General features: G+C 34.7%; 1 protein-coding gene across 4 annotated transcripts in view; it reads left to right on the forward strand.

Annotated features, from left to right (window-relative positions):
* The window catches only part of STXBP5 (syntaxin binding protein 5), a 121,545-nt gene extending 107,185 nt beyond the window's left edge, over positions 1 to 14,360 (forward strand). For 3 of the 4 annotated variants that reach the window (XM_088141810.1, XM_088141812.1, XM_088141815.1), the window contains 4 exons: positions 643 to 808; positions 2,497 to 2,608; positions 5,906 to 6,126; positions 6,542 to 14,359. In XM_088141810.1, coding sequence (XP_087997936.1) covers positions 643 to 808; positions 2,497 to 2,608; positions 5,906 to 6,126; positions 6,542 to 6,583 — 541 coding nt within the window. In that variant the 3' untranslated portion in view covers positions 6,584 to 14,359. Of the gene's footprint in view, positions 1 to 642; positions 809 to 2,496; positions 2,609 to 5,905; positions 6,127 to 6,541 lie in introns of all 4 variants that reach the window. The other variant, XM_088141807.1, reaches the window with a different exon arrangement.

A 14,360-nucleotide genomic window follows, 5' to 3' on the forward strand; every position in this document is an offset into this window, starting at 1 on the left:
AACTTGGTTCCATCCTTGGAGGAATTAAAGGGAGGGTGTTTTGAATTAGAAGCATCACATAGTTATCAGAATCCAAACAAATACTGGCACTTTAACCTTTGATTATTCAGACTGTATTATCAATACCAAATAATTGAGAATTTCCAATGCAATTATTAAGATGGCATTTGGGAATGTATGCATACTTATATGTAAATATAAATATGTAATTCTTTGCATCCTAGCCAATATATTTTTAATTTTTTGTTGTTTGTTTAAACCTTACCATTTATGAGATACAACATCAAGTAAAGTAAATGCTAGCATTTTCTTTACTACTATCATGTATTTGATGCACTTTTCTAACATCAAAAAAGTCAACATGGATAAACAGTTGAATTGTTTTATGCATACACACAAGGACTCCATGTTAAATGTGTTAAAACCAGTTTAGGCAGAACCTTGCAGGCCAAACATTATGAATCTGGATAGGTTTTAACAGTTTTAACAAGGAGTCCTTATGGAGTCAACACTATATAAATAAATACGTTTAAAAAAAGAAGATGAGAGCATAAAATGTATGATAGTGTGAAACATTTTTAAAGAAGGCTAGAATACAATACTGTGCTTTATTTTAACAAGTTTTAATTCTCTCCTTTCAAGTTTGCCAAGTTTAAGGCCGCTATTGGATGTATATTACTTACCACTTACCAACATGAGGATAGCCAGAACATTTTGCTTCACCAACAATGGGCAGGCATTATATCTTGTCTCACCTACAGAAATCCAGAGAATTACCTATAGCCAAGAAACATGTGAAAATCTGCAGGTAATTTTTAAACATATTGTTATTAAAAAGTGTTTATTGAAGAATACGCTATTTATCTACAAATTACAGATTTTCAGCATATGTTTTCTCTACCATCCCAGCATACATCTCTTTAAGATACAGATATTTTACATGCATCTTAAAGTTTTAATTTAATGCAACCAATGAATGAAACCAGGTCTAACATTATATCTGGTATTATTTCTTGCAGAAGAAAATAAGCCAAATCCTACTACCTATAGGCTGTAATATTTGGGGCTGAGCATAGGATAAAATATCAGGGATTTTCAAACTATGGACTGTGAGCAAATTGATGAGTTGTAAATTGTGGCAGGTTTAACCATGCAAAAATGGACTCTGAGAATTTGGCCCAGTGTGACCAAGTTCTTACAAAGCTCCAGCTTTGTGTATGGAAACTTGATGGCCAAGAAACATTGGCACATGCACACACTCCCTCCTCAACCAGTTTAGCATAATAGAGTTACAAGCCGCACTGCTCCTTTGTGAGGAATGGCTGGTTGGCCAGTACAGAACAGATCAGGTCAGTGGGGTGGGAAAGGAAGGGTTACTTCACCTTTTTCCACTTCACAAAATGATGCATGGAACACATAGTAGAGACATAATGTAGGCAACCTGGCACTTTTGGAGAAATGCACGCCTTGGAGATGTGGGATACTGGCATTGTGCTGGAAAGCAAAGGTTTTTTGCAGACCAGTTGGTGTGTGCAATGCTGTGCAGGTCTGCAAATTTGGAAATGGGGCAGCAGGAGGAAAGGAAGATATGTATAAAGCCTAATAGGAGTGTAGTGTTTCTAGGATGAATGGGAAGGTGAGTTTTGGGGAAGTGGTGGGCTCAGGAAAAACAGATGGCAGGGAAGTCTGATGTGCAGAGAATCCTCAGAAGACTGCCTTTTCCTTGCTCCTTCCCCTTCTATAGTCCATGATCTTAGGAACAAAAAGATGCAAGCAGGACTTTGCTATCTTGCAGGTATAAAATGCATCAAGATCCCTTTGGTGGAAGCAAGTGATATAAAATGCGCAGGGGACAGAGAATTGTTCGTGATGGCTCTCTGCAGCCAGTGGGTGCTCTTCTTCATGCTTGTGTAGTGAAGGGACTGCTACTTGTATTGGAAGACTTAATTTAGATATTATTTAATCTTTTGGTATTCCATAGCCTCCAACTTTGTGCAGCAATGCAAAGATTTGGGCATGGAAGTTGTGTTCCTCCGAGTGATGCTCCCTATAGCGATCTAGCTTTGTGTGCATGAGTCATTGCTCTAAAAAATTATCACGCAAAGGAAGCGTCTTGCCAAAATCCTGGGCTGGTTTGCTGTCAGAATTTACTCCTGTTCAGCAGCTGGTTTGTCCAGGAAAAGCAGAACCAAGTTTTGCCAGTGATCAGAAACTTTATAAACAAGCCATCAGAAAAAAAACAGGCTCTTATGAAAATATTTGGCTTACACAAGCAGAGCTGGATTATTGCAGAACTTGGTCCTGTTCTTCCTGTACAAGCCAGCAACAGGACCAGTTTTGACATCTACAATATTTACATTACTATAAATGTAGAAACATTTGAAGATGAGACCCTAAAATTGTGAGACATAGTGAAAGGATACTAGCATTCCTTTTGCCTTTAGTAAAATCCAAGTAGAATGTTCTGATATGATTTTAAATGATTTTTCTTTAAAGGAAATGTTGGGTGAGCTCTTCACACCTGTAGAAACCCCAGAAGCACCAAACCGAGGGTTCTTCAAAGGTCTGTTTGGAGGTGGTGCACAATCCCTTGACAGGGAAGAACTCTGTAAGTTGATTTCATTATTTTTTTAAACACACTGTTATATGAGGAGAATAAATAATTAAACATAATTTATCAGAAATAGTCCAACATAAACTAAAGTATGGAAAAAAATTGAAGTAATTCAAACTATTGAAATATACTGCTTATTTCCCCCTTTGAGTTGTTTCATTTATAAAAGGATTCTTTTTTTGCAAAATTCTCATGCATTTAATATAGAATTCATATAATTGCATCCACTGACATATTTAAAGGTGTCTGTAATTTAAAAAATGGGATAAAGTTTTTGTCAAAACACTTTTTAATTCCATCCAGACAGAAAGTTGAAAAAAAGGCATTGCTATCTTGCACAGGGTGTAAAATGCACTAAGGTCCAATAGAAGAGAATATATGTAGCTCAAGGTTGAACTGTGGAGTCCTTGTGTGCTCTGAGCTTGGTTGTTTTCTTGCAAGCATTTTGTTACCCAGCTAAGTAAAATATTCAGTGCTAGAAAGGAGTGGAGTTTGCTTGCTGTTTATGCAGTATATAGTGGCTTGCCCTGTCAGTGTGGTGAATGTGTTGTTTACTGCTTGATTATTTGTCTGAGTTGGTAATTCCCTGATTAGGATATTGTTTACTGCTTGATTGTTTGTCTGGTGTTAAACCTGGTGTTAATCCCTGCTTATCTGGGTGTTGATTGCTTATCTGGGTGTTGAGATGTTCTGGTTTTGTTTGTCTCCTTTTTTAGCTTGTTATTGTCTCTTTTGAATGGTGTATAAATGTTGTTTATCTCTATGTGCCTGTTGACAGCTGACTTGTCTGAATACCAAGTTTCCAGGAATTCCCTCAAGTTTTTGGATTTAGCTTGGTCTAAGATGCTGACAGTTTCCCAGTTGAAACTATGGTTGAGTCTGTCCATGTGTTGTGAAATTAAGGAGTTTTCTTTGTGTCTTCTGACTGCTAGTTGGTGTTCATGGATTGCTCTGCTAGTCTTCTGCCTGTCTGTCCTATATAGTGGCTGTTACAGTCCTTACACTGTATGTTGTAGATGACTCCTGTTTTTTCTTCTTGGGCTACTGGGTCTTCTGGTTTACTTAAGATGTTTTGGAGGGCTTTAGTTGGTTTGTGTGCTACGGTGATGCCATTATTACTTAGTCTGTTGGCTGTTTCTGAGATGTTTCTGATGTATGGCAGTGTTATCCTTTTTGTAGCTTGTGTAGGTTGTGCTGTGGTAGGTTGAGTGATCAGGCGCTTTTTGATAAAGTTGCGTAAGTATCCATTTTGTTGGAAGATGTTATATAGGTGGTCTGTTTCCTTTTTCTTCTTTTTTGGGTTGCTACAGTGTGTTTGTGTTCATCTGAATAATGTTCTTAAGCAGCTCCTCTTGTGGGAGGTTGGGTTGTTACTTTGGTAATGGAGCACTTGGTTAGTGTGGGTTGTTTTTCGATAGACTTGTGTTTCTAATTTGCCATCATTTCCTCTGCTAATGTGGTTATCCAGGAAGGGTAGCGTGTTGTTTTCTTCCAGTCTGGTGAATTTTATTCCTTTGAAGATGTTGTTGATTATTTCATGTGTCTTCTCTAGTTGTTGCTTTTTTATTATGATGGTGTCATCTACATACCAGTTCCATACTTTTGGTTGTGTGCATGGGAGTGCTATAGTTTCTAGACACTGCCTTACAATCTCTGCTATGAGTCCTGAAGGTGGTGATCCCATGGGTGTTCCTCTGATTACGTTGGTATATTTGTCCATCAAACTGAAAATAGGTAATGAGGCAGAGGTTAATGAGATCCATGATTCTGGGTATTTCAATCTTAGTGTATTTGGTTAGGTCAGGTGTGTTGTGTAGTACTGTCAAGGCCTAACCAAGTATCCTCTTGGTTATTCTTTATAGACTAGAAAGGAATAAAAGGCTGTATATCTTGTTTACTAATTTATTTTGCATTTTCTGTTGTATTCAGAATACAGAGTTTGTCACATGTGAAAAATAACATTAAAAGAATCCAAATGCAAAATTTAAATAGGGACACATAAAGCAGAAATAAATATCTAATACAGACTCTGTAAGCACTTACCATTTGATTTGTTTTCCCAAATAGAAACAAAAAATATTTATTGGCCTTCCACAAGTGAAAGCAGTTCAAGAGACAGAGAAAATCAAAATCTCCTACATAAGAGATTTCCAAAGTTTAAACAAGATTAAACTAGAATCGGAGGCATTTGAACCCATTAATTTCATTATATTTAAGAGAAGTACTAAAAATTCCTATGTGAGTCACAGTTGTGCTGACACACAGTTGCAGTCTGCTTTCCTCATGTCTATTCAGTAAGAATAACTTTTTAAAATCTTCTAACACACATATTATTAAAATATAAGAATATTGTTCTCTCTTTTGTTGGTAATGCAGTACTGTGCATTCTGCCAATTCATAGTCTTCCAGGGAATATAAAAAATGTTAATAGTTTATTGTATCACAGCAGAACAAATTAAAAACATAAAGCAGCAGTGTGGAAAAAAGAAGTAAAATGACAAAATGGCAAGCCGTTACAATGGTATTACTGAATACTTTTCAGTTTCTGACTTTGTGTTCATAAAGACAAAAGTGAGTTGAAGTAATACTCACCCAGAATCTTACAGTTCATTGTTACAGTTCATTGTTTTATTGGTGACTCTGGGCAGCTTACAACATTTAAAAACAGTGCAACAACATAATATAAAACAGTGTTTTTTCAAACTCGGCAACTTTAAGATGTGTGGACTTCAACTCCCAGAATTCCGGGAGTTGAAGTCAACACATTTTAAAGTCGCCAAGTTTGAAAAACACTGATATAAAACATAAAGACCTGCTGAGGAGCCAAACCAATCTAGACAATTAATAACCACATCACAGGCTTTAACTAACACTCCAGTCCCCATGCCTGGAACACATCCATGTCTTAAGAGCTTTCTGAAAAGCCAGCAGGGTCAGGGCCAATCTAATTTTGGAGGGAACAGTGTTCCAAAGGGCAGATGGGACAACAGAGAAGGCTTGCTTGGGTGGTTTGTTACTTCATTATAAATTGGATAAGGAACATATCATTCATAACTTCCTCTAAGTAATTTCAAATAACATTTTAAAAATAACGTATATACTAAATAAGGATATCAACTTAGCTTTATATTGCTGTTAGAGTTATTGTGTAATTTTAAACACATTATTTTCATTTGATTTTATCATAAAGTGTATTGTTTCTTCTTTCTCAATATGTAATTCTGCTAACAAGTAGTAAGTTCCCCTCTGGAAGGAATGTAAACGTAATTTGTTTGTTCTTGACATGGTCAGTTGGCGAATCTTCTGCTGGAAAGGCATCAAGGAGCCTCGCCCAGCATATACCAGGTCCTGGTGGTATTGAAGGAGTCAAAGGAGCAGCATCAGGAGTAGTTTGTGAGTTAGCACGAGCCAGAATAGCATTGGATGAAAGAGGACAGAAATTGGGAGAGCTGGAAGAACGAACAGCAGCCATGTTAGCTAGTGCTGATTCTTTCTCAAAGCATGCACATGAGGTAAGTTCTTCTTAAGTATCAGTTGCCTTTTTTACAAGAAAGCCAACTCCCGTGGCGTATTCTTTCCAATTTGAATATAGCAGTATGAAAGTTGGTTCATTGTGGATGTTAGAGAAAGGAATGTGAATATTCCCATTATGTCAGTAGAGAAAATCAGATGGACTTTCCTTGACATACTTATTGAAATTAATTAGAAGTTGTTATAGGCAGAGAGTATGAAAATGCATTCATGCAATTTATATTCATTGGTTCATTTTTCCATACCCCTTTAATCCATCCATCCATCCATCCATTCATCTTCTTACTTTGTGGTGTCATTATTTTCATAATGGATACTTTATAGTCTTTAGAATAAATGGTATTATGTATACGCTCAGATGCATTATTATATTCTGTCCCTTTGTTTTGCTTTTAGATGATGTTGAAATGCAAGGATAAAAAATGGTACCAGTTCTGACAACACATTCTCAGATGCATCTCTGTAACTTTACCTTGAAGAAAAATCTCCTTTTCATTAACTTCTGCAGGACCAGCAAAGCTGGAAGGGTGTCAGCCAATGGGTACAGATATTTCCTAGCACAAATTATGCACTGTTTTACCTCAGTCGTACAGCTTTAACTGAGGATCATTGTATTTAAAACTGACACCCACATCATGAGGGTGTGTTTGCGCACTTGCGCGTGTATGTGTGTTATCTGTGGGCTGACTGGGAGCTCGAGAACAGAATTGATGGCAAAGAGAACACATGGACAAAAATAGAAAATTTGGTATCAAAAGAGCAGGGGCAATGCAGGATCTATCCTGTGTTAATATTTCATATGCCAAAAGTTTTGTGCTATTGTTGTTGCTGCCAGTGTTTCATCCTCCTCGAGGAGGCTGCAATAAATCAGGGGTCCAAGAGCTAGAATGAAGTTCATTTTATGGGACTACTGGTAACTGATCTACCCCTTTCCTCCTTAAAAGCACATTCATAAAGTTGTCTGGAGATGACTTATTCTGCTACCATCTCTCTGATCTGATAAACTGGAAATACATGAGCTCCATCTTGAATTTACCCATAGTTAACATGCACATAGTCTCTTCTTGGACCCCTGATCTAATAGTATTGTCTTTGCATCTTTATATTGTTGCTGCATTGGGACTTCATGATAAACCATGGCATGCTTTTGCTTCAGTTTTTGTTCAACTATAGCTTTGTTCGCACTCAACAAGTAACAAGATTACTTTTAATGACTGTGGCTTACTAGTCTGAAACAAGCCATCTTCAAAACTCAGTTTGAAGGTAGCCTGTTTCAGTACACTCTAGATAAGATTGACCACAGATTGACCATTTAGCATTAAACTGCTGTTAATCAAATGTGAAAGCTTCCAATTTCATATGGCAATACCAGAGAAGCAGAAAAAAGGAATATGTGAGCTCAAGGCTTGCTGTAGCTCATTTCTCTTATAATAACCATGTTTTTTGTGATGTCCAAACAGACATCACTTCTCTTATAATAACCATGTTTTTTGTGATGTCCAAACGCAGCCAGCATCAAGTACAAAATAAGACGATAAGTTCTTTTGCATCATAAAAACACAAGTGATTGACCTGTACATCATGCTAGAAGTTTTCATTTGTGTTATGGCTGTCTAATGTGAAAAGTAAAAATATCTCTTGCAATGATACATATTTGTCATCTTTCAGCCATATTTGTCATCTTTCAGCCTATAATTTTCCTACCAATATAGCTGGATCAATTTATAATTTTTTTACATGGTTACAAATTTAATTCATGCTGTACAACTTATTTTTTGTGTTTAACAGAATGTATTTGTGTAAGAATTTAAATATCAGGTATGTAGCTAGCTTACATGCCCAATCAGGTAAAATTGTCTTGAGTTCAGTGTTGAACTCTGAGATACAACTTTCGCAAGTTATCAATTGCATTGTACTACAATATATTCAGGAAAAAACAAAATTTAATTTTAAAAAATGGTTTCTAAGTCAAACCCATCAGCAAAGAAGTTGACTCCTAAATCCTGAGTGTGCTTACTTGGAAACAGGTCTTTTAATTTGAAAGGAATTTTCTTCCATGGAAGTGCCCTTTGATTCACTGCATAAATTACACAATAAAGTTAAAGTCAGAGTGGATAGTTTTCAAAGCACTCAATATTTTACCACTTTAGGAACTGGTAGATTCTTATGTAGATTTGTATGAGAGGAGGGATTTAAGATGTGCCAAACTGAAACAGTATATTTTTAGCTAATAAAGGCTGCACCAAAGCCATACAGTAAAATAAAATAATTTATTTTAAAATATTTAGAAAAATACATAATTAAGAAATGTTTGTCATGTTGGAAATCAGAAATAGTGACTAATTTGGGATAATTTGCAAACAGCCTTAAATAGTTTAGGCTTTATTTAAGCAAGTGCCAGTATGTGGCCATTCAGAGGCTTGAGTTTTATTTTTCTAAACACTTGCCCAAACTGTGCAAATGTTGAATGAATTATTTGATTTGCATGTCTGAAGTTTAAGCCAAAAGAAGATTTCCTGGTGTTGGTTAAGCAATGGTTTGGCTCAAAATATTATTTAGATATGCATTTATCTGTAATACGGTTCAGTCCAGGTTAAAGTTATTGACTGGCATTGTTTAATGAAGTCTTTTAAATAAATTAGAACTACTTCTAAAAGAATATGATTTAAGAAACTTTTCATTTAATGTAGCTAAGCCCTTTCAGTCTGGTTACAACTCTGGGTGGGCAGGAGTGGTTTCTGCAAACTTCAGGAAAGTTGAAATCTGTTTCTCTCTTGGGGTTGCTAATGTATTTTGCTAGTATATTTAAAGCATCAGATTATTACCTCTCTTCAGTGCAGCTTTGGGTAAGGATGCTATGAAATTCAATTAATGTATCAGAGAAGAAAATGTCAAGTATGGAATACCTTGAGCATTCGTTGCAGCAAATGGTTGTTGCCGCCAAGAAAACTACTTGATGATGATGATGATGATGATGATGATTTTGCTTCTCTGAACATTTAATTACAGTATGGTTGTGGGGTGTTTTAGAGATATAAAATAAATTGCCTGAGTTTATAAGAATACATTGATTAAAATCTATAAGCCAAATTTTAAATAGATATGTGATAGAGACGTAAAAATGTTAACAACTGCACTTATTTATTATTGTAACTGTTCCCTACACATTAGCAATTTCATTTGTCAGTTGCTAATTTTTGTTTGTTGTACAAAATAGTATGATCTAGCTAAAATTGTTAAGCTTTATTGATTTCTGATGGAAACATTTAAGCACATGCTAAAACAATATCCTACTGATTTCTTGGCGCTTACCTTGTCTTGATTGTGTCTTACAATCAGAAGCATAAACCCCAATAGACCTGACTGAAACATTTCCTTTAAAAAAAGGGAGGAAAAATGTTTCACAGTTACAAATAAGTAAAATAGCAATTCTTCCAATTGTAGAAGTGGATGGGAAAGAGAATGCTATAATGAATCAAGAATTAATGGCTTCAGCATTCTTTCATAAGAAATGCTGGAAATGCTCCACTCATTCTAAAGTTATCTTATTCTGATGTGATTTGCATTATGCATTTCTGAGCAAGTATTTGATAGATGACAAGCTTCATGAAGGATACGTCAACAGACATACCTTCTAATACGTGTTCATGCATTTTATACCCATGAATGAAATAAATTAACTAGAAAATATTTGCTGAAATTGGACTTTGGTAAATATGCCATTTTACTGGTTCTATTCATTTAACAATGTTTGTCAATTTTCCTTGAAGCAACATACAGTTGTAGGACAATTTCCTTCATACAGAATTTCTTTGGTGTAGTATTAGGGACATTACCATTACCTTCTTCATTTATATTTCATCTGGACAAATAGAATAAGGCTGTGTACAGATAATACGTTTTGCAGACTTGGAAACAATACTGGAAATGTTTGGTGGGTATATCATATTGGGTAGGCATCTTGATGCTTTCTGTATTGCATGGCCAGTAATCATAAATTATGAGCTTTATATACTCTATATACTTTATAAGGAGCACCAAGTTGTATACTCCTAGCATGCACGTTCATTTTTGAGGCCTTCCACAATTGATTTGGGATATTTTTCATAATGCTATGCTGAGCCATCTCATATTTTGAATGTTGATGTGAAGAAGGAGGAACTTTCAGAGTTGATGAAGTTTCCTGAAAGGTTAATTGTAGTTTATTAGTGGTGAACCCTTATTCACCAATCTGTTCATGCACCATTAAAAAAGAAAAAGAAAACTGCTTTCTTCCTACAAATAGTGGAGTTGTCATGTAGACATTCAAATGTGACAAGTAGCACAAAGAAAATGATTGCATTAAAGAACCTAACTATAAATTTTATTTTCCTCTAGTTACATAAACAATCTCACTGTTTCTAAGGTTATTTTTAATGGTGTTGAAGCAACAGTTAATATAGTCAGCAAATTCATTTAAAAGATACTGTGGACAGAAGAATTAAAAAATAGGAAGCTGCTGGGGAATGCGTAAGAAGTTAATGTGCAGTTGGAGATATGATATAGTGTAAGGGCACTTGAACACCTTGATAATATTTGAGGCACTGATTAAAAAATTAATAAAATGGGCAAGCATGTTTTCATTCACAAAATATGTCCCGTATTTCTCCTGGCACGTGAAAGCTGGAAAAGCCAAAACAAAATACACACACAAATACCCATCAATATGCTCACTCATTTTGTTGAACTGTTGTGACTGCATTGGTTAGTGACAGAAATATGTTTCACATAAATACATATAGCCTTTAGACGTCAGTGGAAGGAATGTAGTTTTCCTTGTGAGGATAATGTATAGCTCAGAACTTTTTATGAATGGAAGTAGAAGTAGTAACTAAAGTAAGGAATTTTTAAAAATGCCCTAGCATTGTTTCTTTACCTGTCACAACTGTGCAATTATTAAACTACTGATACTGAGTCAGGGACTCATTCTACAACAGCAAGGACAATTTGCTGGCATTGCTCTAGAGAAATAAGCATCTTTATGTAGCCCAGGGAAACTGCTGCTATTTGTCTTTCATGTAATGTTAACTGTACAACAGTTTAATTTTAATAAACTGAAGAGACGATTCTTCATTTAGAAACTGCCAAACTGAATGTTCCTGAATGTTTATGTAAATATTATTTCAAGCAAGTCTGAAAGTGTGAGTCCATTAGCATTCATGATAACACATTAAGAGTAAAGCAACTATACTGATTTGTATCAATAGTCTTTGTATGATTTAATTATACGTTTACTGCTTGAGGTATTTCCTTCATGTGACATCTCTATCTTAGAAAGCTATAGCCAAAGGTAAATTTGATGCAATGACTTCTTTCTTTTTTGCTTTCTATAGCACTGATCTTATCTGAACTATAAACTTGAGTTTCTTTTCTCTGCACTTTAACTACTGCAAGCTAGCATATTTCATCCTTTTCCATACATAAGTTTTAAATTCTATGTAGATAGTATCATTTAGAAAATTAATTTCAGCAAACTTCCTGTCTATACACAGAGTTCTACATCTTCTGATGTATAAACAGGTTCCCTGTGGACAGGAGCTTCCAAGCTGGTGAAGGAAGGTCTAAAACTGCACATATGGACCTGTTTCCTTCATTGAATGAGTAGATAAGTAGAAAATGCAGGAGGTATATTGAAACTCCAAGGGATCAGGAAAAATTAATTGTAAAATATTAAAAAAAAAAAACAGCTTTAAAACACCAGCAACAACTGAAACACTTTCAGATTTGTTTAATGGTCACCTGAAGCTGCAATGTTGTCCATAATAAAATGTGCTTTGGTTCTATGTCAAGAAGAGAATTAAGTACAGGTAATCATGGCTAAATTGGAGCCATGGTGATTATTTATATGGTTAATGTCATACGAATATAGTTTATCATCAAATCTAAGGTTATTTCTTTTAATTAAAAAATTGTGTTAAGTTTGTCAAAGAAAATGTATATAAGAAACATATAAAAGTTAATTCAGCTTATAAGAAAAAATCATGTGGAGATGACAATAAGCATACCCATTCTGATGTGAAATACATCTGGCCTAAAGCAACATTATAATATAAATCTAAGAAAACTGCTCCAAGAGAAGAGTGTTTAGACATACACAATCCAAATGTAACATCATATTGAAAAGCAGCTTGATGATGGATATTCATTATAACTCTTGTTTTCCATGAGTGTGTGTGTGTGTGTGTGTATACACACACACACACACACACACACACACACACATATATATATATATATATATATATATATACATACATACATATATATATATATGAAACTAGAATTTTCTGGGAGGTGGGGTGGAGTCATCAGTCAGCCTTTTAAAATAAAATTCCAAATATTAAAACTGAATTCCATTTATTCTGTTTTACTTTGGTCAGCTACAATTTTCCTTTTGTATTCTGAAATACTGTTTTTTCCATATTTTGTATTCATTATATTTGTCTTCAAAATGTTTTTTTAAATGCGTATTCCTGTGGTTGGTAAATCATTCCATTTTGTTAGTGCTCTGATGCATAGAGATGGAGATATGACTGCACTAGTTGTGGTGTGCCTAATGACTGAAAAGTACTAATTGCTTGCCTTCGTTTATTGTGCAAATTCTCAGCTGCACTTGCTCCCATAGTCTAGATATTTATCTGTACAGTATTGTGAATTTCTTTTTCTCCTTGTGAATGTTAGTGATGTTGCTACCAAAAATAAAGATCCTGTTAAATGAATTTTATGGTTGGGGGTGGTGGATGGTAAACAGCTAATGTCCAGTACATGTGAATTACCTGAACTTAAAAACTGCTTAATGTACATTGAGAATCAAATCAGGAGTGCATGAATATGTTTCCTATGTAAATCATGTTTGTTTGAAATCCAGAGATCAGTGTGCTTTTTAATTTTCAAACTAATTTGAGGAATAGTTTGGTTATAGAAATCAAAATGCAACTTAATCTGTATTAGCATTTTTCATAAATGCATTTAGAAATTAGTATTTCTAAATGTCGAGCAACTATATGTTTCTTCTTGACCTTTACATTTTTACAGATTAGTCTGATTTTTGGATAAAATCATGGCATCATCCATGGAGTTATTATTTGATATTGGGTGTTGCAAACTGGAAAAACTGAATGTTAACTCTCCTTTTAAAAAATGTGTAAATAAACTGTACTTGAGTTACTTAAACTCATATGCTGCTATTCATATTGGTTAGCTCTAGGAAGAACACTCTGCTTTCTAGTATTGCTTCTGTTTCATTAAGCAAGCACCACTGAAGAAAAAAGGGAAGAATATCAGTAAATGATTCTACCATTATTCATTGGGAAAGCATGCTTGATACAAAGCTTCTAGCTTAAATGTATTTTGCTCTCTGTACATTGTGTATTTCGTTTTATTTTTATTTTATTGTCCTCTACCATTTTAGTCTTGCGGAGCCCCACTGTGTGTTCTGATGATGAAACTGGGAAATGCATTTTAGGATAGGGTTGAAGATTCATCCGTCTACAAACTTAGTTTCATATGAACGGTAAACCATACCATTACAAATGGAAATGTTAGATTGCATAATTTTACTTAATGTACTTGATTCTAAACTATGTCATAACATTAAAATTAAGTATGGGATATTTTTGTAAATAAAAATACCTGTGAGTTGGTATTTTAAAAAGGGGAAAATGTATATTATACATTAATGTTTCAGAAAACAATGTTCATATGTGTATATGAATGTGTCATTATGCTGAAGGGCTCTGACTGGGCAAAATAAACTATTCAAATCTCTCCTGAAACAAAACTAGCTTTTGTTTCATGCATCGTTAATGTATCCTTAAATGTGATTGACTCTTGAGGGTCTATCTGGTTTTTGTATGCTTCCAAGAAATACACAAAGTGTATCTGCCTGAAGTATGTTAAAAGTTGTGCATCTGAAAATAGCGTTTAGCTTAAGTTGCTGACTTTCTTGATCATGCACCAAACACCTATAAAATGCTGCCTAGTAAGTGTTGTATGTATTTCTATAATTTATCAGTTGCCTTTTAGCTAAAATTGTCAGTAGGAAAAAGAATAATCAAAGTCAGGAAAGTATTTCCATATGTTAAAAGAAGTGTTGCTTTTATCCTCTGTCAAATTATCTTCACTTCCATATTTCTGACTGAAATACTGCATACATTTTATTATTTGTGTTCATAAG

The sequence above is a fragment of the Python bivittatus genome, unplaced genomic scaffold (genome assembly GCF_059951505.1).
Source record: "Python bivittatus isolate LINGU-HERP-01145 unplaced genomic scaffold, Pbiv_v1 ctg000020_np1212, whole genome shotgun sequence".
Taxonomy (NCBI): domain Eukaryota; kingdom Metazoa; phylum Chordata; class Lepidosauria; order Squamata; family Pythonidae; genus Python; species Python bivittatus.